Genomic DNA, 21,417 nt, shown 5'->3' on the forward strand with positions numbered 1-21,417 from the left:
TAACCTCTAGAACTATTCAGAATTTAAAACAAATAGAATGTCTATGGGAGAAAAAAATAATGTACAGTGCTAGTATGGATGAAATAGACAAGTCTTTTATTAACATATGACCATTCACTACTGTAGCACATTTAGTTTCATGTTTTGGCACCGGTAATAGTATACCACATATTACAGTGTGCATTGATACTTCATGTATAGTCACACAGCCATTCTTACCAAATTACATACTTTTCTCCACCTTTCTAAAAATGTTTCAGTAAAAACATTGTTATTTCAGAAGAAAAACATGACAATTCCAACAGGACTTTTGTGCACACTTACAAATGTTTACCCCCATGGTACAAAGAGAACATTAAATCAGTAAACTATCTAATTATCAATATGGGCCAAATTCTTACTTACATGCACATAGCTTTAATTGTTCTCTCACATTTGAAAATGTTGTAAACTGTTCTTGTACTGTAAACAGAAAATACATAAACATAATGAAATGCAAGCATTGTAAGTAAAATTAACAAATATTTCTGGAGCACACATTTTGTGAATCTTCAAGTGTGATGTATGAACTGAACTAATCCAGCAATTTTTTTGAGGGGTAAAAGTACCCTTAAAGGGGGCTTAAGAGGTCCAGCATTCAATCAGGATGCCCAAAAGGCCAATGGCTCAGAATGCAAGGCCCACTATTAAGTCTGAGAGTATCAAATAGGCATAAGTCAGTTGCAACCATTTTACCTTTTCAAGTTACAGAATAAGATGATAATCTATCGCTAAGGACCATCCAGATAGGACTACCCAGAAAACTATTGACCACAAAGTATCGTGAGACGCTTGAAACTCTCGTTCTGTCCTTGTTGATGTTATATTTGGGGTTGGCATTAAGTTTGTCTATTGTAGCTTAATTATTCTGGAGTCCCTTTGAATTGTGTCTGGATCTGCTCCAGAGTTTTGCCTTTGGTCTCCGGGACAAAGAGGATGGTGAAGACTATGTTGAGCGCACAACACCCAGAAAACAGCCAGAAGGTCCCAGCACTGGTTAGAAGGTCCTGAAATACATTTATCATGGATTGTTATTACAATTCCCAAATTCATCCTTACAGTTACCAGTATTACCTCAGACATCTTAGCTGATCCTCTAAACTGTTTTGTCTTGGACACTGCACCTGAACTGCAGCGTAAACTACCTTGTTCGACACATTTAGTGTCGAACTGTATACATAGCCATGTTTGTGTATCTGTAATAAAAACATGTTGAAGTTTATAGACATTTGTCTCTGCTATGCTAAGAACATGCAAACCATAACTGCAAAATGGCTTCCTGCCAAGCCCTCTGCCTGCTCAACATCCCTTTATCCCCCACACAATGCCCCAAATCAGCACTCACCATCAGGTCCTGGAAGGTCTTGGTGATGATGAAGGCAGAGCCCCAGTTGGTGAGGACACAAACAGAGCTGGCAAACCCCTTTACTCGCGAAGGAAAGATCTCAGACATCACCAGCCAGGGGATGGGACCCCAGCCAAGAGAAAAACCTGAATGGACAACAGGGTATGCCGATGAGAAAACATATCACACGAGGCAAAATGTCAGATCTGAACTTAAAATATAAATTAGTATATGGTTAATAGTAATTTCAATATTATAGCCAAAAGACATGGAACAACTTAAGTGACGAAACCCACTATACTCTAAAAACATTACTAAACACTCCTACAGTGCATTTGAAAAGTATTCAAAACCCTCAACTTTCCAGATTGTTACTCTACAGCCTTTTTCTAAAATGTATAAAACTGTTTTACCCCACAACAATTATAAATGCAAACACAGGTTATACATTTTAGCAAAACTGAAACATCACATTTACATAAGTATTCAGAGCGAAATGATTGTGTTTCTAGTGCCGACAGTGCAGTAATGTCTAATAATTTCACAACATATACCCAATACACACAAATCTAAGTAAAGGAATGGAATTAAGAATATATAAATACATGGACGAGCAATGTCAGAGCGGCATAGACTAAGATACAGTAGAATAGAAGAGAGTTGTGGCCAAAAGTTGAGAATGACATAAATATTGATTTTAAAAGTCTGCTGCCTCAGTTTGTATGATGGCAAATTGCATACTCCAGAATGTTATGGAGAGTGATCAGATTAATTGCAATTAATTGCAAAGTCCCTCTTTGCCATGCAAATGAACTGAATCCCCAAAAAACATTTCCACTGCATTTCAGCCCTGCCACAAAAGGACCAGCTGACATGTCTGATTCTCTCGTTAACACAGGACTGAGTGTTGACGAGGATAAGGCTGGAGATCACTCTGTCATGCTGATTGAGTCCGAATAACAGACTGGAAGCTCCAAAAGGAGGGTGATGCAAGGAATCATTGTTCTTCCTCTGTCAATCATGGTTACCTGCAAGGAAACATGCGCCGTCATCATTGCTTTGCACAAAAAGGGCTTCACAGGCAAGGATATTGCTGCCAGTAAGATTGCACCTAAAACAACCATTTATCAGATCATCAAGAACTTCAAAGAGAGCGGTTCAATTGTTGTGAAGGCTTCAGGGCGCCCAAGAAAGTCCAGCAAGCGCCAGGACCGTCTCCTAAAGTTGATTCAGCTGCAGGATCAGGGCACCACCAGTACAGAGCTTGCTCAGGAATGGCAGCAGGCAGGTGTGAGTGCATCTGCACGCACAGTGAGGTGAAGATTTGTAGGATGGCCTGGTGTCAAAGGGCAGCAAAGAAGCCACTTCTCTCCAGGAAAATCATCAGGGACAGACTGATATTCTGCAAAAGGTACAGGGATTGGACTGCTAAGGACTAGGGTAAAGTAATTCTCTGATAAAACCCCTTTCCGATTGTTTGGGGCATCCGGAAAAAAAGCTTGTCCGGAGAAGAAGGTGAGCGCTACCATCAGTCCTGTGTCATGCCAACAGTAAAGCATCCTGAGACCATTCATGTGTGGGGTTGCATCTCAGCCAAGGGAGTAGGCTCACTCACAATTTTGCCTAAGAACACAGCCATGAATAAAGAAAAAGGTACAAACACATCCTCTGAGAGCAACTTCTCCCAACCATCCAGGAACAGTTTGGTGACGAACAATGCCTTTTCCAGCATGATGGAGCACCTTGCCATAAGGCAAAAGTGATAACTAAGTGGCTCGGGGAACAAAACATCGATATTTTGGGTCCATGGCCAGGAAACTCCCCAGACCTTAATCCCATTGAGATCTTGTGGTCAATCCTCAAGAGGCGGGTGGACAAACAAAAACCTACAAATTCTGACAAACTCCAAGCATTGATTATGCAAGAATGGGCTGCCATCAGTCAGGATGTGGCCCAGAAGTTAATTGACAGCATGCCAGGGCGGATTGCAGAGTCCTTGAAAAAGAAGGGTCAACACTGCCAATATTGACTCTTTGCATCAACGTCATGTAATTGTCAATAAAAGCCTTTGACACGTATGAAATGCTTCTAATTATACTTCAGTATTCCATAGTAACATCTGACAAATATCTAAAGACAATGAAGCAGCAAACTGTGAAAATTAATATTTGTGTCACTCAACTTTTGGCCACGACTGAACAGTATATACATAGATGAGGAATGCAAAAATATGTAAACATTAAAGTGACTGGTGTTCCGTTTATTAAAGTGGCCAGTGATTAAGTCTAAGGCATTAGCCTCTAATGTGCTAGTGATGGCTATTTAAACAGTCTGATGGCCTTGAGATAGAAGTTGTTTTTCAGTCTGTCGGTCCCAGCTTTGATGCCCCTGTACTGACCGCCTTCTGAATGATAGCGGGGTGAACGGGCAGTGGCTCGGGTGGTTGTTGTCCTTGATTATCTTTTTGGCCCTCCTGTGACATCGGGTGCTGTAGATGTCCTGGAGGGCAGGTAGTTTGCCCCYGGTGATGCGTTGTGCAGACCGCAACACCCTCTGGAGAGCCCTGTGGTTGCAGGTGGTGCAGTTCCCGTACCAGGCGGCGATCCAGCCCGACAGGATGCTCTCAAATTGTGCATCTGTAAAGGTTTGAGTGTGCCAAGCCAAATTTCTTCAGCCGCCTGAGGTTGAAGAGGCGCTGTTGCGCCTTCACACTGTGTGGTTGGACCATTTCAGTTTGTCAGTGATGTGTACGCCGAGGAACTTGAAGCTTTCCACCTTCTCCACTGCGGTCTCGTTGATGTGGATAGGGGCGTGCTCCCTCTGCTGTTTCCTGAAGTCCACGATCATCTTTGTTTTGTTAACTTTGAGTGAGAGGTTATTTTCCTGGCACCACACTCCCAGAGCCCTCACCTCCCTGTAGGCTGTTTCTTCATTGTTGGTAATCAAGCCTACTACTGTTGAGTCATCTGCAAACTTGATGATTGAGTTGGTGGTGTGCTTGGCCACACAGTCATGGGTGAACAGGAAGTAGAGGATGGGCTGAGCACACACCCTTGTGGGGGCCCCAGTGTCAAGGATCAGCGAAGTGGAAGTGTTGTTCCCTACCGTCACCACATGGGGGCAGCCCGTCAGGTAGTCCAGGACCCAGTTGCACAAGGCGGGGTGCAGACCCAGGGCCTCAAGCTTAATAATGAGCATGGAGGGTACTACGGTGTTGAATGCTGAGCTATAGTCAATGAACAGCATTCTTACATAGGTATTCCTCTTGTCCAGATGGGATAGAGCAGTGTGATGGCATCATCTGTGGCTCTATTGGGGTGGTAAGCAAATGTAAGTGGGTCTAGGGTGAAAGGTAAGGTAGAGGTGATATGATCCTGGACTAGTCTCTCAAAGCACTTCATGATGACAAAAGTGAGTGCTAAGGGGGCCAATAGTCATTTAGTTCAGATAGGGAGAGATTGAATATGTCCATAAACACACCAGCCAGCTGGTCGGCGCATGCGCTGAGGACACGGCTAGGGATGCCGTCTGGGCCGGCAGCCTTTGGAGGGTTAACACGCTTAAAATGTCTTAATCCAGTAGGCCACGGAGGAGAGCCCACAGTCATTGGTAGCAGGCCGTGTCGATGGCACTGTGTTATCCTCAAAGTGGCCGAAGGTGTTTAGCTTGTCCGGAAGCAAGACGTCAGTGTCAACGAGTCTTCTTGGGTATGACGCTACAAGCGTGGCTCCCCTATATTTAGTGAGTTTCTCCCATTCTTCTCTGCAGATCCTCTCAAGCGCTGTCAGGTTGGATGGGGATAAATAAAATAACAGGGAAGTGTTAAAGTTATCATTTTTATCCAATCAAGGAGCTTGATCCTAATTTATATAATGTATAAATGAGAATCTACAAAAACTATTTTTTATTAGCTGCATAGCTATTTTCAGGTCTCTCCAGAGATGTTTGATCGTGTTCAAGTCCGGGCCACTCAAGGACATTGAGACTTGTCCCAAAGCCATTCCTGTGTTCGCTTGTGTCATCAGACCAGAGAAGCTCGTTTCTCATGGTCAGGGTTCTTTAGGTGCCTTTTGGCAAACTCCAAACAGGCTGTCATGTGCCTTTTACTGAGGAGTGGCTTCTGTGAAACCACTACCATAAAAGCCTGATTGGTGAGGTGCTGCAGAGATGGTTGTCTTTCTGGAAGGTTCTCCCATCTCCACAGAGGAACTCTGGAAGCTCTGTCAGACTGACCATCGGGTTCTTGGTCACCTCCCTGACCAAGGCCATTCTCCCCCGATTGCTCAGTTTTGACGGGTGGACCGCTCTAGAAGAGTCTTGGTGGTTCCAAACTTCTTCCATTTAAGAATGATGGAGGCCACTGTTCTTGGGTACCTTCAATTCTGTAGAAATGTTTTGGAACCCTTCCTCCAGATCTGTGCCGCAACACAATCCAACAGCAATTCCTTCAACCTCATGGCTTGGATTTTGCTCTGACATGCACTGTTAACGGTGGGACCTTACATAGACAGGTGTGTGCCTTTCCAAATCATATCCAAACAATTGAATTCACCACAGGTGGACTCCAAATCAAGTTGTAGAAACATCTGAAGGATAATCAATGAAACAGGATGTACCTGAGCTCAATTTCGAGTCTCATTGCAAAGGCTCTGAATACTAATGTAAATAACGTTTATTTATTTTTTTACATAAAAGTACAAAAAATTTAAACCTGTTTTCGCTTTGTCATTATGGGGTAGTGTGTGTACATTGATGAGGGATAAAACAAAAAGTAATACATTTTAGAATAAGGCTGTATTTGGATAAAGGGGTCTGAATTCTTTCCAAATGCACTGTACATTAGATAAACACATTTAAAACATTGTTGGCAGTCAGGATAGTTTGCTGGGCAACAATAGTCACTGTTTTCTAGACTAGACAGAGCCCAATCTAAGTGTGGAGCTCACCTGTGATGAAGAAGCCCATGCTGGCCAGTGCGAGCCAGGACAGCCCAGCCGCAGGGTCCTCTGCTAGGGGACTCTCTACTAGGCAAAGTCCTGAGGAGTTACCATGGGTTTCACTGGACAACTTGAAGTAAACACCAAAGGCAGCAGTGCTTAGGCACATAGAAACTCCTTGATATATAAAGGGAGGGAGAAATTGACATTTCTTTTCACAATGGTGAACGTGCATAAAGATGGCAGAGTACAGACATGTCATAGTTCTAAAACAGTTTTAAAACTGGCACGCGACACGGCTCAATCTACTTTTTCTTCTTCTTTTTGAATTGCTGGCGTCTTTGGAGATTTGGATCGTGTACTGTGCTAATGCCGATATAAAATAAATTAGGGAGAGCAAACTACAATACAGCAAACGAGGCATTTGTGGTAAGTGCATGGAGGCCTCCATATTTATGCACGTCCGCCATTGAACAATTATTTTTAGGGAGTTGGGGCCCAGTTTGGGTGAGATAATCTGATGTCAAGCTTGACAGCGCCTTATTTCCACCCCCTACATTGAGCGGGATTGCCACAAAGGACTCAATTGATGCATTATAATCAGTGGTGGAGGAAAGTTAAGTATCCGATATTACACAGACACGCTTGTGAGACATATGCACCTGAGAGGATGAGGAGAAGCTTTCTTCCAGCGCGGTCCATGACCAATGCTGCTACTGCAGTGAACACTACCTGGATTGCTGCTACTACCACCGTAGCAACATTGCTGTTCTGAAAAACAAAATCACCATCTGCCATTTAATACATTTAACCCCACTGGCATGTCAATATCCATAGTATCGATATTATTTAGATAATCATATTACAGCTTATGAATAGTAATGTGAAAAGACAAACAAATTGAACCAATAAATCAACACTGAACAAAAATATAAACGCAACATGTAAAGTGCTGGTCCCATGTTTAATGAGCTGAAATAAAAGATGCCCAAAAAGCTGATCTCAAATTGTGTGCACAAATTTGTTTACATTCCTGTTAGTGAGCGTTTCTCCATTTGCCAAGATAATCCATCCACCTGACAGGTGTGGTATACCAAGAAGCTGATTAAACTGCATGACCATTACAGAGGTGCACTTTCTGGGAACAATAAAACACCACTTAAATTAGCAGTTGTCACAACACAATGCCACAAATGTCTCAAGTTTAGGGAGCGTGCAATTGGCATGCTGACTGCAGGAATGTCCACCAAAGCTGTTGCCAAAGAATTTAATGTTAATTTCTCTACCATAAACTGACTCCAACATCGTCTTAGAGAATTTGGCAGTACGTCCAACCGACCTCAAAACCGCAGACCATGTGTAACCACGCCAGCACAGGACCTCCAGATCCGGCCATTTCATCTGCGGGATCATCTGAGACCAGCCACCCAGACAGCGGATTATTGTGGGTTTGCACAACCAAAGAATTTCTGCACAAACTATCAGAAACCGTCTCAGGGAAGCTCATCTGCGTACTCGTTGTCCTCACCAGCATCTTGAGCCGACTGCAGTTCGGCGTCGTTACCGACTTCAGATGGCAAGTGCACATCTTCGATGGTGTCATGACTGTCCTGTGAGGATCAGAATGGGTCAGATCAGCTTGGCAATTGCTGACAGTAACCAGGCCCGCTCTCACCCACAGAGGGTGGGGTGGAGCTGCTGGATGGTCGACAGTTCACACTGTTGTACATTACAGGAGAAGGACTCTTTATTGCCCTCCAGTATGAACAAAAGGAATGTCTTTGTAAACAGGCTTTTCCCACAAACTCTAAACACAGTCAAACGTGAATACTGGAACAATAATTCTAACATAGGGTGGGGAATGGTCTGTCAGGAGCTATAGAAAACTAATGTCATGTTTTTGTGACGTCATTAAAAATTGTATGGACGAAATACAATAAGTATATCCCCTTTGTCAAGTTTCCATCCAATATGTTGTGCATATAATAGTAGCAATTATGAACTTAATTTTGTTAAGATAGGAATGTGATTTTAGGAGGTAAACTCATAAAAACACCTGTATTTCAACGATAATTCGTAAAAATCCAAATAAAGATGAGATGCCCAGGGTCCCTGCTCATCTGCGTGAACGTGCTTTAGGCATGCTGCAAGGAGGCATGAGGACTGCAGATTTGGCCAGGGCAATAAATTGCAATGTCCGTACTGAGACGCCTAAGACGGCGCTACAGGGAGACAGGACAGACAGCTGATCGTCCTCGCAGTGGCAGACCACGTGTCTGCTCGTTCTGTGTGTGATTTCCTGCAAGTCAGGAATGTCAGTGTTCTGCCATGGCCAGCGAAGAGCCCGGATCTCAATCCCATTGAGCACGTCTAGGACCTGTTGGATCGGAGGGTGAGGGCTAGGGCTAGTCCCTCCAGAAATGTCCGGGAACTTGCAGGTGCCTTTGTGGAAGAGTGGGGTAACATCTCACAGCAAGAACTGGCAAATCTGGTGCAGTCCATGAGGAGGAGATGCACTGCAGTGCTTAATGCCGCTTGTGGCCATACCAGATACTGACTTACTTTTGATTTTGACCCCCCTTTGTTCCGGGACACATTATTCCATTTCTGTTAGTCACAGGTCTGTGGAACTTGTTCAGTTTATGTCTCAGTTGTTGAATCTTGTTATGTTCATACAACTATTTACACAYGTTAAGTTTGCTGAAAATAAATGAGGTTGACAGTGAAAGGGTGTTTCCTTTTTTGCTGAGTTTATAAGAGAATCTCTCCCCTATAAACTGCATAAGTAGCCAGAGAGCATATCAGACTAACAGAACCTTCCCCTTTGGCCAGAGTACATAAAAGGATTTCAACAGAAATTAAAATTAGACCAGGAAATGTGAGGCGGGAGTTACACKTTTGAAATGGTTGGAACTTTAAACCTCAACATGAGCTGAAGAAAATACCTCACCTCCCAGACGAGACCAGAACATTGCCAGGTTGCAGCTGTTCGTGTAAAGTGGTCTGAATCCTGAACATCAACATGAGGTGTTGGTGAGAAGCTCACCTTCCAGACAATCACTGTACGCTAGTCTCATYACCCAGTGGGAACCATCGACACGGCTGGCTAGCTAGCTATCTTCCAGAGTGAATAACAGTAGAAAACGGGACAGGGAGACCCCTTTCGGACAATCAGAGCCATACAGCTTACCACTGAAAGGCCAACAACCTTCCTAAGGAGGGCTGGTTCCGACAGATAAACGGCAAACTAAGGCACTCAGACAAAAACATTCATGATTTCTTATTCCAAACGGGCGGTGGTTCGTGTGCAAACTATATGATTAAGGAGAATAGTTCTGAAATGTATCGACGATAAGTGTCTTTCTTTCTCTCCCCCTCCATGTTGTTGTGTAAAAAGCCACCATATTGTAAAAGTCCGCTAGGGACCTTTGTTTCATGTATTAAGTGTGTATGTTATCCTGTTATTATTTAGTTCGCTAGTAAATAAATAAACCAATTTGTGTAGTACTGAATCATGAGTAAGGCTGTTTTTTTTTTGCAGATGCATGAGATTACAACTGTTCTGAATGATGATATGAGGTAATAATTAATAAGATAACTGTTTATCAATGTAATAGATTTACCATCTCCCGAATTAAAGTCTATGGTATCTCTTAACCTCTTCCGTGGTGACCCAAATTCCTTCTGAGTTAATTGTTACGTGATCATTTCAAATCAGGTAACAATTAAACATAGTTAGTGGATTAAATAAATAAGTCATCAGATGAATGAAAGTRTGGCAAGCTGGAGAAGTGTGCTCTTCACAGATGAATCCCGGTTCCAATTGTACTGGGCAGATGGCATCATGTGGGCGAGGGGTTTGCTGAAGTCAACGTTGTGAACAGAATGCCCCATGGCGGTGGGGTTATGGTATGGGCAGGCATAAGCTATGGACAATGAAGACAATTGCATTTTATCAAATGGAGATTTGAATGCACAAATATACCATTACGAGATCCTGAGGACCATTGTTGTACCATTCATCCGCCACCATCACCTCATGTATCAGCATGATGCACAGCCCCACAGCGCAAGAATCTGTACACAATTCCTGGAGGCTGAAAATGTCCATTTTAATTTATTTAAATTGACTGATTTCCTTATATGAACTGTAACTCAGTAAATTCTTTGACATTGTTGCATTTATATTTTTGATCAGTGTATTAAAACTGTAATCATAAAAAATAAAATAGCTCATTCCAGCAGCCAAAATACCTCAAATAACACTTAACAATTCTTACCTTAAAATGGGCTTCCTCGAAGATAGTCTCAGCATAGAACATGATGGCGTTGATACCGGTGAGCTGTTGGAAGAGCATCAACATGATGCCCACTCCAAGGGGCTTGTATACTCCAGGGTTCTTAAGATCAGCCATTCCCAAACTACCTCCCTGGGGTTAACACAAAGCACACAGTCATCACACCCTCTTATTCCCATTAACATGAGTCAGATGTGGAAGCATGCTTCTTTGTTCCTGATTCTGCTCAGACTATATCCACTGAATGGATGACAACCGTTTCTCAGCTCTGCCAAGTTTCTCTGCTCTGCTTCCCTATAGTAGTGAGGCTGACCAGAATATACTCACTCAGATACAAAACCATGCAAGTAAAGACAGAGTTCCTTCAGCTAAAAGTTTTGGATTTTTCCCTCATGTTCTTATTGATTTGGTTAAATGCAACACAGAGAGGTGACTCAATATTTCACAATCCATACCTTTGTCCCTTGTATTATGCCATTGCACAATGTCTTTCTCAAAGAAAGTCTTATAGCTCATGATTATTAGGGAATACACAAAGCTCACCTGGTCGTCAGAAGCATCCTCAATGCGGGCACACTCCCACTCTGCAGGGGCATCTGGCCCCCTCAGAAAGCGCACTGCCTCCTCGGCTTCCCTCCGTTTACCCTGAGACAGCAGGAACCTGGGGGTCTCGGGCATGAAACACATGAACACCATCATCATGGTGGGTGGGATGGAGCAGCAGATTGCCAGCCAGCGCCAGTCCAGAAACATCCCTGGGATGTTAGTAGAGTAGGGAATGTGAGAGGACAGTAGTGGGATGACCCTAGTTGGATCCTTCCCAGTGAAAATTAACCACTACTGACATTCTGGATTCCAGATACAGTGGTGTTGTTGATATTATGTAACTCCAGAAGATGAACAATGATAATCTATAATGTCGATTATTAGTATCCATCACCCCTCTTCACTAAATGGAAATAAATGCATAATTAGAAGAGCATATACAGACAATGGGATAATGAAAAGCCTCTGCCTTACAACATTCCTCAGCCAAAGACTATTCCTTCTAAACATAAGACACTACTGAGACAAAACAGCCTACCACGCCTGCAATAGTACTGTCTATTGAGGAAAGTATCTTGAGAAACAAGCGTGTCATGTCAGTAACTTGATTAGGCATAGTGGTGGCTTGGGAGGCTGGCACAAATGAGAGCTCTCAGTTAGCAGGGTGGAATCTTGATCATTCCTGGTGATGATGATCACATGATATGATTATCAAGGTTCGGTTGCCAATACTGATTGGGATTGATAAAACCTTGCACCACATCATTAAAACATGAACCTCTACCCGTATGACTACTGTTGTAACCTCTGTCAAAGTTGTACAATAATGAGAAATCCTTAGTGACATTGTCAGAAATCCTCACCGCTGACCAGATACAGTATAAAAAAAATGTTCAAGACTTATGACTTTATCGTTTTGAATATCATAACATCCAAATACTGCTAACAAACAGACACCTGTGGCATACCTGCTATATATGCCCCCATGATTCCTGTGACCACCATGAGTTGAACACAGGAGCCCATTGTCCCACGGACACGCTCATGGGCAATCTCTGAGATGTACAGCTAGAGCACAGAGGAAGAGAAAAGTGAAAAACTATTTTCACACAGGAGTATGCAGCATGGCATATCAATAGAAATAATTCAACATTTGAGGTGCCATGTAAAATAGGAATGTATGATGAAATAAGATCATTAGAATGTAGGCATTCACATAGTACACTTATCATGCATCTTGGTCAATTGTAACTCCCTCTGACCTTAAACTGATAGCATAAGAGTAGAGATTCCATAGTACTTACTGGCACCACGAGTGACGTAACCCCACTTGCCAGTCCTGTGAGTACCCTCCCAAGATACAGCATCCAGACATTCTGAGCAGCAATAACGATAGTAAAACCAAAGATATAAGGTAGGGAGCAGAACATAAGACTCAGCTTCCTCCCGATCTTGTCCACCATCCAACCGCCGAGTAGACCTCCTATAGCAGCTCCTACCGTCACGATAGACTACCAAAAAAAAGTCAAATAAGTGGCTAATGTCCACTTTCATCCATTCAGGAATGATTAGGGCCCTGAGTTTCCCCCCAAGAGTGGGGTGGCTTGACCTAGAAAAACTCTGGGTCCTTGTTATAGCATGACAAGGATTCAAAGCATAGCCTAGTGGGATTATGAGAGGGGGGAAAAAACATTCTTGTCATGGGTCCCAGAATTTATCTTACCCCAAACCACGAAGCCTCGTCATCGTCTAGTCGTAATCTTGGGTCTGCGATTGTGCTTAGTTCAGGGATGGCAGGGGAACTGTACCCCAATACAAACCCAAAACTCAAGGGACCAAGGACAGCTGCAAGAGAGGCCAGGAACAGCTTTCCATTCTTCACCTTGCTGTTGAAAGACAGAACAGGTGGGGTTACAAATCAGCATCTATTGTAACAATAACATTACATATAAGACTTCACCATCTCAACAAAACGAGACCATGTTTTTAGTAAAGAAAAACATGTTAGGTGGTATAGGGCCACCAAAGATATTGGGTTCAAACTTTTCTTGCAGACATGTTTCAAAAAAATCAATAACAAACTTACTCAAGATATGCGTCCTGTTCCGACCTCACTCCTGTGTCTTCATCTTCTGTATCAAGCAATCGTCTGGACTCATTTTGGATTTCAATCATGGTTTGTCCTGTTCGCAGTCACTTGACAACAATGAATGTTGGACATGCAGAGCCAGCGACAGATAATTTAGCAAACCTGTGCAAAAGAATATACGCGAAGGGAAAACTACCACCACTCGTGAGACTAGAACCCCTTAATTCAAAACGACAATGATCAGGAAAGAACGAAAATCATAACTATATTACCATTTTTAAAGCAATATATCCGTTTCAATGTTGTCAATTTACCGACCGACCAGCGGATTGGCAAATCTGGTTTTATGTTTTCATATAATCAGCTGATGCGCATGCTAGCAATTAATTGCAATTTCCGGTTTCGTTTTTCAAAATAAAAGTGCAGCTGTTCCCAGGACGTAGTTTGTTTCACAGGGAAGACGTTCCCTAACGGAAATATGCAAATACCTGCTACAACGCGCCAATAGGATCTCGCTAGCTCGTACATGGCTTTGCCCACATGCTTAATTTGCTCCAACTGTAAACGACACAGATTAACTATTTGGCGTATACCACGGGTATGAGCAAAACATGTATTTTTACTGCTCTAATTACGTTGGTAACCAGTTTATAATAGYGACAAGGAACCTCAGGGGTTTGTGATATATGGCCAATATATCACACTCGTGCCTTATTGCTTAAAAATCCTCTATCTAGCTCTGACAACAGGCACACTTCTCATTTAAAGTAATGTTTTTTTATTGCCGAAATGCCACGTGCGTCCACTTGTATCAGTGTATTTGTAACAACCTAACTATTACGAAACGTAAATTCGATCAAATACGCCTCATGTAGGAAATTAGCAAATAATAGTTGTTTACCAAATTCACTATGAGGGGATTCGATTAATCTGACCCGGGTGAAAGTTGATTGTATTCGTTTCGAACCGGGCTGCCTCCTGGGCGTGTGCCAGGAGCCCCGTTCAGACCACGACGAAATCGCCTCAAAACAAAATGTACGTAATTAAGCACGAGGAGTAATGATAAGGATGCTATTTTCACATGATTGCCTTTGAAAAAAACACTTTATCTGCCTTCCCAATGAAAACTATTTTGAAAATTCGAACATTTATTTAATATAAAATAAATATTGTGTGTTTCTGAGCGGAGCAGATTACTGTTCGATTTGAGAAGGGCGCGACTCCCGCTTTTGCACGCCACGAGCATTATTACAGGGGTCCCGGGGCTCAGCATAATCGAATCATCCCACTCTCTCCTTGCCTGCCATACAAAAATTCCTCACTTCGTGTGCCTATTTTCATGGGCCGAGTAAAAAMAATCGCTTCTCCTTTGCCTTTCAGGTTAAAGTTCGAAAGACTTCTCAAAAGATTAAAATTGTCATTATTTATGCAACAAAAGCTTGTGATCAATCTGACAGAATGGGAGTGGTAAATCCACTAGCCGCTCATGCACATGTTGTTCGTTCCCTTGGTTACATGGCGCACTCAACAGTGACTGAAAGCAAAGAGAGAAAAACAACTGTGCAGAAACTTTTCGCACTAATAGCTAAGTAACTAGCTAGCCTGTTATATGCAAATACTTTGGTACGTTAGAATTATAAAGTAGGCAATTTTGCGATCCCCTACATTAGCTTTGAATGCMAATAAATTACTAGCTAACGTAGCTTAGCTGCATAATATAAGGCATGTCTGTTCCTGCTCTGAAGATGGACCAACAGGTCGACGACGACAGGGTTTTGTTCCCGACTGCTGTGTCGGAGGAAGTGCTCGTGGAGGCGCGGCGTAAACATGCCATCTGCCGGCTCTTTGGGTCCAGCAGCATTTTCCTATCATCTGAAAGCCGGAGAGGGGATCGGCCTGATCTCATTAACATTTTAACAAACAAAGCCATTGAACAGTGAGTTTGACATGGCAACAGGTTGATGCAGCTTCTTTGACAATGTATTACTTTGATCACATGCCAATAGGATCTCTGAAGATGAGTTTGCCAAGGGTCACTCACCTATATTTATCAATTTGCAGCTATGAGAATGGAGAAGAGGCAATGGCAGAGTCCCAATTTTCAAAGGCTGTGACATTCTTCACCAAAGCTATCAATCTTCAGCCGAAACAGGTACAGAACCACATAAATTGACATCAAGTACCAAATCATTCGGAATATCTACAGTAACTGCTGTTGGAAGGAGAACAGATGGGAGTGAGGTTGATTGTTTAACTGAAATATAGTCTGATTTGTCTGAAATAATTGTCTGAAGTTGTCATACGTGTCCTGACTTCCAGACCCAGCTCTATGTGAGCCAGGCGGAGGCCTATTTACAGTTATGTGACTTCCAGTCTGCAGTCGTCAGCTACAGGCATGCCTGCCTCCTGGAGCCTCAGGCTAAGACCTTACACACACGTCTGGCCTTCATCTATTACCTACAGGTGAGAGTGAGGAGGGAGGCTGTCTCCCAAAGCGGCCTGCTGTGTGATGCAAACAGGATGATCATTCCTACACAGTCAAGCAAGCATCCAGCACTATTGAAATACCTCTTGCTTTCACTTGAAAACAGTTAGTAATATATAAAATCTTGTCCACTCCACAGGGCCAATGTTTGTATGATAAGGGCATGTTCCTGGATGCTCTGGAGTCGTTTGCCAAGGCTGCCGAGCTCAAGCCTAGCTGCAGGTCATATCACATGAGGAGGTCAGTGTGAAATACAAGTTATTCACATGGAGAGCTATGTGCATAAAAATAATAGATGTGTTACTGTTTCCTCTATTTCCAAACACTTTCTTTGGCTTTATCCATATGTTATCTGCCTAACGCCTCGTGCATATCGGTTGCGTCAAACTGTAACCATTCCGGCAGACGTCCATTAATTTAATTGGGAGGCAATCTGCACCGCTGCGACTCATCTGCGGGACTAGGTTGTGTCGCATGCGTTGGATTTTTTAAACTTGTGTGTTGCTTTGCCGCGTGGTGTCAGTAGTAAACCACAGAAGAAGTTGCTAATGTGTGGTGTGAATCCTTTTGTTGTGATGCGGCACATGGATTGTGAAGAATACGTCAAATGTACCGTATGGCAATAACCTGTGTGGACACGGCGTAAGGAGGTCATGTGAGATCCTTTGACCTCAGCCGTCTCTACAGATAGACAGACGCCTTGTACAGCCATGTGATGGTGCTATTCACCTAATATTTAAAGTGTGAACCACTGAAGTGTCCCCCTTTGTTGCTGTTGTAGCCTGGCATGTCTGACGGCCCTGGGCCGCTATACTGACTGTCTGAGGCTGGTCAGTAACTGGCTGGAGGCAGACTCTCAGACCGCAGATCTGTTCACCCTCAGAGCACGGCTCCACAAACAGCTCAACCAGGTCAGTAGTACACTCTCACACTCCGTTATCTCTGTGTTAAACACTGGGCAATATCTGACAATACCATGCTAGAAAGAACAAAGGTGTGGCGATTTCTAGTTTTAACCCTAGGGATAAATAGCTTATGTACTAGCTCAACACATGTGACGTCATTGCCACTTTTATCTATATAAATGATCAAAAGTCTCATTTACATGCATTCTAATGTAATGACAGCACAATTATCTATACAGGTAAAAATGTGCTACCATGATCTGAGGTCCGCTTTGACTCTCAGTCCGTCGTGCCCAGAGGCAGGTGCCCTGCTGGGGCAGCTAGAGGAGGCCAGTGAAAGGGCCAGGCAGCAGGCCGTCAGCAGGGCCCTGGCAGGGGAGCTCACAGAGGCCCTGTCCAAGATCAACACAGCCCTGGAGCATTGCCCTGAGACTGGGCGGCACTACCTCTTCAGGTGTTGATGGCAGAGTATTTATCAGGTTCTGATTCACCAAGCAAGGGGGTTGATTAGGCCTTTGGCTTATCTGATACATGCCGTTCTCAGCTACCACTGAAGAGATATACATCTTGTTAGGAGAAGCTTCTCTACCAATCTATAGTAAATGAGGATACATACTGTCTATTATCCACTAAAGTGTAGTATTTTGCACCATAGGGGTATTCTGTACCGCAGGCTGAAAGAGTTTACTGCTGCCATTGAGGACTTGGTCCTGGCTGTGGAGCTGAGTGAGGCTGGAGACCAGGGGTCGGAGCTGAGCGGACACACCCAGGAAGACTGGAGGGCCGTGCAGGGGGAGGCCCAGGTCCAGCTGGTGCTCACTTACAACGACTTTGCTGTGCAGTGCTTCTCCCGTAGCTTCTACACAGAGGCAGTCCTGCTGCTCAACAAGGCCATCCAGGAGCAGAAGGAGGAGAGTGGCCTCTACATCAACAGAGGAGGTGAGAAGAAATGAGGGGAGGGGATAATAGAGGAGGGGAGGATCAGGGAAGTGAGGTATGTCTGAGGGGGTGGGAGGAAGTGGAGGCGAAGGAGGTGAGTTTGGCTGAGGTGAAATTAGGTGAGGAAAGCCGTGGGCTCCCTCTTGAAAAAGGTGCAATTGAAGTCTGGCCCAGTGAAATAACAATATTGTGTGACTATAGATGGTGGGCAGGAGTCTCTGAGATCAAAAGAGAATGTGTTTGAAGTGACTGGTGATGGGATTTTATATCTCCTCATACAAATTGAATACGTTAATGCATAAAGTCAGTACCTATATCCATGGCCATGGGAGATGTTTAGAGGTCGGGGTGCTGAGAATTATTTTCTCCCTGCGCTGCTGAAGGCTATTTTTGTTCACTCATACCGAAGTAATAAAGGCCCAGGGCACTATTTTTGTGTATTTTTTAATTCGGATTATCAGGGGGCGTTGCAGCACCCTCAGCACCCCTACTTTCCGCGGCTATGCCTACATCCATAACATCCAATTTCAGGAATGAGTGCATCTGGGTAGACCGCACACATCACCTCTGATATTTATAAAGGTGGTTGTGGTTTGTGCAGACTGTTTCTTCAAGCAGGACGAGTGGGAGTTTGCCCTGGCTGACTACCAGCAGGCGAAGGAGATGTCTCCTGATGACCAGGTCATCTGGATCCGCCTCGCTGTCATCCACAACACCCTGGGAACACACTGCTACCAGGACCGGTGAGTCTCATCCACAACACCCTGGGAACGCACTGCTACCAGGACCGGTGAGTCTGTCTATCATCCACGCCACTGTTTCTTGTCTTCACCGCAGGAAGTACCAGGAGGCAGCTGACAAGTTCTCTGAGGCCATCAATTATAACCCTGGAGTTAGCCGGTACTATGAGAACCGAGCCAAAGCCCACAGTAAACTGCCCAACGTTGAGGGGGCCAAGCAGGATGCCATCAGTACACTCATCCTGGACCCCACTAATGATCAGGCAAGAGCCTCAACGCCTATATGTCTCATCCACTCTATCCATAAAACGAACATTGGCCTGTACAAAAACTATGGACCAGACATTCTGAGCTTTTATGGCAAGGGCTTAACGTGACTTTGTCAGGAAATACGAAGGGCCCTAGTTATGCAAGTACAAAGCTCTCACTACTTGTTTCCTATGCAGATTGGGGGGAAACCAAACATGTTTTTTTATAAATACATGAATGGTTGATTCTTTCTTTTAACTAACGTTTCATTTTATGTAATACATGTTTCATAAAGTGGTGCGGAACTCCCACGGTGCAGAACTGACTGCTGTAGTAAATCTGTCCGTTTGTTTGTGTGTAGGTGGTCCCTCTGCTGCTGAGTCTATTCCCAGGCTGCTCCGTGTCTGATGTTCTGTCCAGTGAAACGGCCAGGATGGTCAAAGCCCAGCTGATGGACAGCATCCAGGCCTGCAAACAATCTGCATCCTCCGTGCTAAGGTTAGGCTAGCACTGTTTGTCTGCAACCCCTCCCTGTTACTGCTGAACAGGTCAGACCTGAGTCAGAAAGATATACAGTATGTCCAATACTTAATCTTCACTTGGTTTAGTTTGCCAGGTACAATAGAACCAGTGGAATAGTTCCCAAAGTGCAGAATCCAAGCTAAATTAAGCACACCTCAAGTACTTTAATTTTTTTGACATATTTTGTTTAAAGGGCAGTTGCACAGGTCCAGATGAAGCCTTCTCCTGGACTACAAATAAGCTTTTTCAACAGAGAGTCTCAATTGGAAGTAGGCTAAATATGGGTGTGTTCACCAGTCCCAAAGTGTACAAACTAACTGTGGTGGATGCTAATTACAGATTTCCTTAACCTGTTTCCCCAGAATGTGCAGTGGGCTTGACAAGATAACCCTGTCGCATGACGCAGACAGCCAGTCTGACAGCCAATCCTCAGAGGACCAGTTCGATCAGGGGGCGGAGCCTCTTAAAGTCTGTGTGGCCCCGCAGGAGGTATACCAGCAGATTGTCAGGATCAACCAGCAGGTACGAGACCAGGAAGACATCCAGACACTGGGACAGACAAACTCAGCTAACCTCATCTGAGGTCACTCAATAAAGCCCTTCAATTCAAACTCTCTTTTCCATACCTCTTATTCACCAAATCACATAAAACGCTCATGCTTTCCACTACCATTCACCATTGATCAGAATTTGTTTTAGTTGGATCTTCTACCCGTTGAGAGCATCTCTCATACTGACCAAAGGTGCACTTCCTGTGTTGGCTGTGCCAGGTGAAGCGAGCAGTGCGATTGGCCCTCGAATGGCGGCAGCCTCTACAGTATGACGGGCCCCGTATGGCCCCCGCCTGCACAGTGGAACAGGAGCAGTCTGCACTGGGCTCAAAGGACAGGCCATACCACTGGAGGAAGTTTGGGGGGTTTGGAGTGAATTCCAAATGAGCAGCAACAMTATGGCATTTACTACTGTTCAGTTGACATGGTGGAACTGTTGGTCCACTGTTGCTCTTCAGCCCTCTGAGCTTGAGTGTGGCCATAGTAATGTTGGTTGTGATGGTACCACATTGTTCTTAATCCAATAGGTGTCAGTAGAGGCACACATTTCCATAGTTCCACCTCACCTGTTTGGATTTAATTGATCCATTAATCTAGATTGTCAGGGCACAACGATTTTGTTATGGTATTTTCCTCAAGTTTTTGTATTGTTTATGTCCATAGATTAACAGGCATATGGAGACATGTGAAGGGCGTATGACAAAAGGGAATAGGTGGGGCAGTTCAGTGATATGACAGACATAAAGGATGGAGATACTGTAGCTCTATTGTGTCGGTTCTATAAGTTTGAGAATTTAGTTGAATGGTAATACCATTGTCTGTTTAGCAATTGTTTTTAACAGTATACAGTAAATCTTTATTTTTAAMAGTTTGTTTTGCATTGAAAATTTGTCTGAAAAGTATGTTTTGCCAAATTAAAAGATATATAGACAATTGTATAGATTGAAATCATACTGGTCCTGTAAATAGATCTAGAGTTGAAAATATTTTATGCATGGCAATAAAGTGTTTTACAGTGTGTAATATTTGGGGATTGTAGCAAGGATTGTAGCATATTGTACATGGGAGACTGGAGAGAAGTTGTCGTTTTGAGAGCGAAGCAGCTGCCCCCTCCCTGCACTGTAGTAACATCTGAGGAGAAAGGAGTTGTGACACTCAACCCTGTAGAAAACACCCCAGCAGTAGCTGATCACATGCACTCCATCCATCCATACCAGCTATTTCAATTGCTGAACAAACAATACTTCATTTGGCTTCATTTGTGACCAGAATGAACGAACAGTACAAAGTCTCCTCAAGCTCCCCTTGCCGGTATAAGAATGAGAGCAGTGGCATAGTCACATGCGGCGTGGAACAGTGGAGAAAGTAGTATAAAAGTACATGTTCATACACCGTACGCCAGGTACCACCCAAATCTTCTCAATGGTGTCTGTCCAATGTTGGTGCAGATGACCACGGAGCCCATGCCCAGACTGATGTCAATCCTCAGATGTGTTGACTTTCAGTCGCTCCATTTGGAGAGCGTGGTCGAGCCGCCGCCTTAAAATGTGGTGTCTCAGTGGGGATGGTGCTTGGTGCCTGGTTCAGCTCCCTCAGACAGTGTGTGTGGGCTGCAGCCACTGAACAAAGTGGTCTGGGACAGACGGTGGTCGTAAAGGAGCTGAAAAGTGTTTCACACCCGCGTAATAAAAGTTTCAGGTTACTGTCCTGTCAGGAATGGGAAATGCGTCCAGGAGATCCCAGTTGCCGTCAGGTTTTACCCCAGACAAAAA

At 43.9% G+C, this 21,417-nt stretch overlaps 2 protein-coding genes across 4 annotated transcripts; one reads left to right on the plus strand and one right to left on the minus strand.

Moving 5' to 3' along the window:
• Positions 1-77: 77 nt before the first annotated feature.
• LOC111974592 (solute carrier family 2, facilitated glucose transporter member 8-like) lies at positions 78-13,680 on the minus strand. 2 transcript variants are annotated; one of them, XM_070446948.1, is made up of 12 exons: positions 13,252-13,680; positions 12,889-13,051; positions 12,470-12,541; positions 12,134-12,233; positions 11,163-11,374; positions 10,602-10,751; positions 7,850-7,931; positions 7,661-7,734; positions 6,984-7,092; positions 6,331-6,498; positions 1,385-1,530; positions 78-1,046 (listed from the first exon to the last, which is right to left on the minus strand). In XM_070446948.1, exons 1-12 carry the CDS (start codon positions 13,338-13,340, stop codon positions 903-905), a joined length of 1,509 nt encoding a protein of 502 aa, XP_070303049.1. In that variant the 5' UTR covers positions 13,341-13,680; the 3' UTR covers positions 78-902. The 2 variants fall into 2 exon arrangements, with proteins under 2 accessions (XP_070303049.1, XP_070303048.1); XM_070446947.1 differs by having other exon boundaries at positions 12,470-12,676.
• A 34-nt stretch (positions 13,681-13,714) lies between these two features.
• On the plus strand, positions 13,715-20,657 carry LOC111974591 (tetratricopeptide repeat protein 16). 2 transcript variants are annotated; one of them, XM_024002432.2, is made up of 13 exons: positions 13,715-13,852; positions 15,000-15,190; positions 15,316-15,406; positions 15,574-15,717; positions 15,879-15,979; positions 16,521-16,650; positions 16,884-17,098; positions 17,300-17,583; positions 18,185-18,326; positions 18,421-18,586; positions 18,934-19,070; positions 19,457-19,616; positions 19,865-20,657. In XM_024002432.2, exons 1-13 carry the CDS (start codon positions 13,781-13,783, stop codon positions 20,030-20,032), a joined length of 2,001 nt encoding a protein of 666 aa, XP_023858200.1. In that variant the 5' UTR covers positions 13,715-13,780; the 3' UTR covers positions 20,033-20,657. The 2 variants fall into 2 exon arrangements, with proteins under 2 accessions (XP_023858200.1, XP_023858201.1); XM_024002433.2 differs by having other exon boundaries at positions 13,765-15,190.
• The last annotated feature ends 760 nt before the right edge of the window (positions 20,658-21,417 follow it).

This window comes from Salvelinus sp. IW2-2015, linkage group LG15, assembly GCF_002910315.2.
Source record: "Salvelinus sp. IW2-2015 linkage group LG15, ASM291031v2, whole genome shotgun sequence".
Classification (NCBI taxonomy): Eukaryota; Metazoa; Chordata; class Actinopteri; order Salmoniformes; family Salmonidae; genus Salvelinus; species Salvelinus sp. IW2-2015.

Excerpts from the sequence above, each read along its gene's own strand:
- LOC111974591 (XM_024002432.2), top strand. The coding sequence starts at position 13,781 with ATGGCTTTGCCCACATGCTTAATTTGCTCCAACTGTAAACGACACAGA. Across the intron at positions 19,071-19,456 it reads TCTGCATCCTCCGTGCTAAG|AATGTGCAGTGGGCTTGACA; the intron begins GTTAGGCTAGCA and ends CTGTTTCCCCAG. Across the intron at positions 19,617-19,864 it reads TTGTCAGGATCAACCAGCAG|GTGAAGCGAGCAGTGCGATT; the intron begins GTACGAGACCAG and ends TGGCTGTGCCAG.
- LOC111974592 (XM_070446947.1), bottom strand. The coding sequence starts at position 13,340 with ATGATTGAAATCCAAAATGAGTCCAGACGATTGCTTGATACAGAAGAT. Across the intron at positions 13,052-13,251 it reads GAACAGGACGCATATCTTGA|CAAGGTGAAGAATGGAAAGC; the intron begins GTAAGTTTGTTA and ends GTCTTTCAACAG. Across the intron at positions 10,752-11,162 it reads AGGATGCTTCTGACGACCAG|GGAGGTAGTTTGGGAATGGC; the intron begins GTGAGCTTTGTG and ends TGTTAACCCCAG.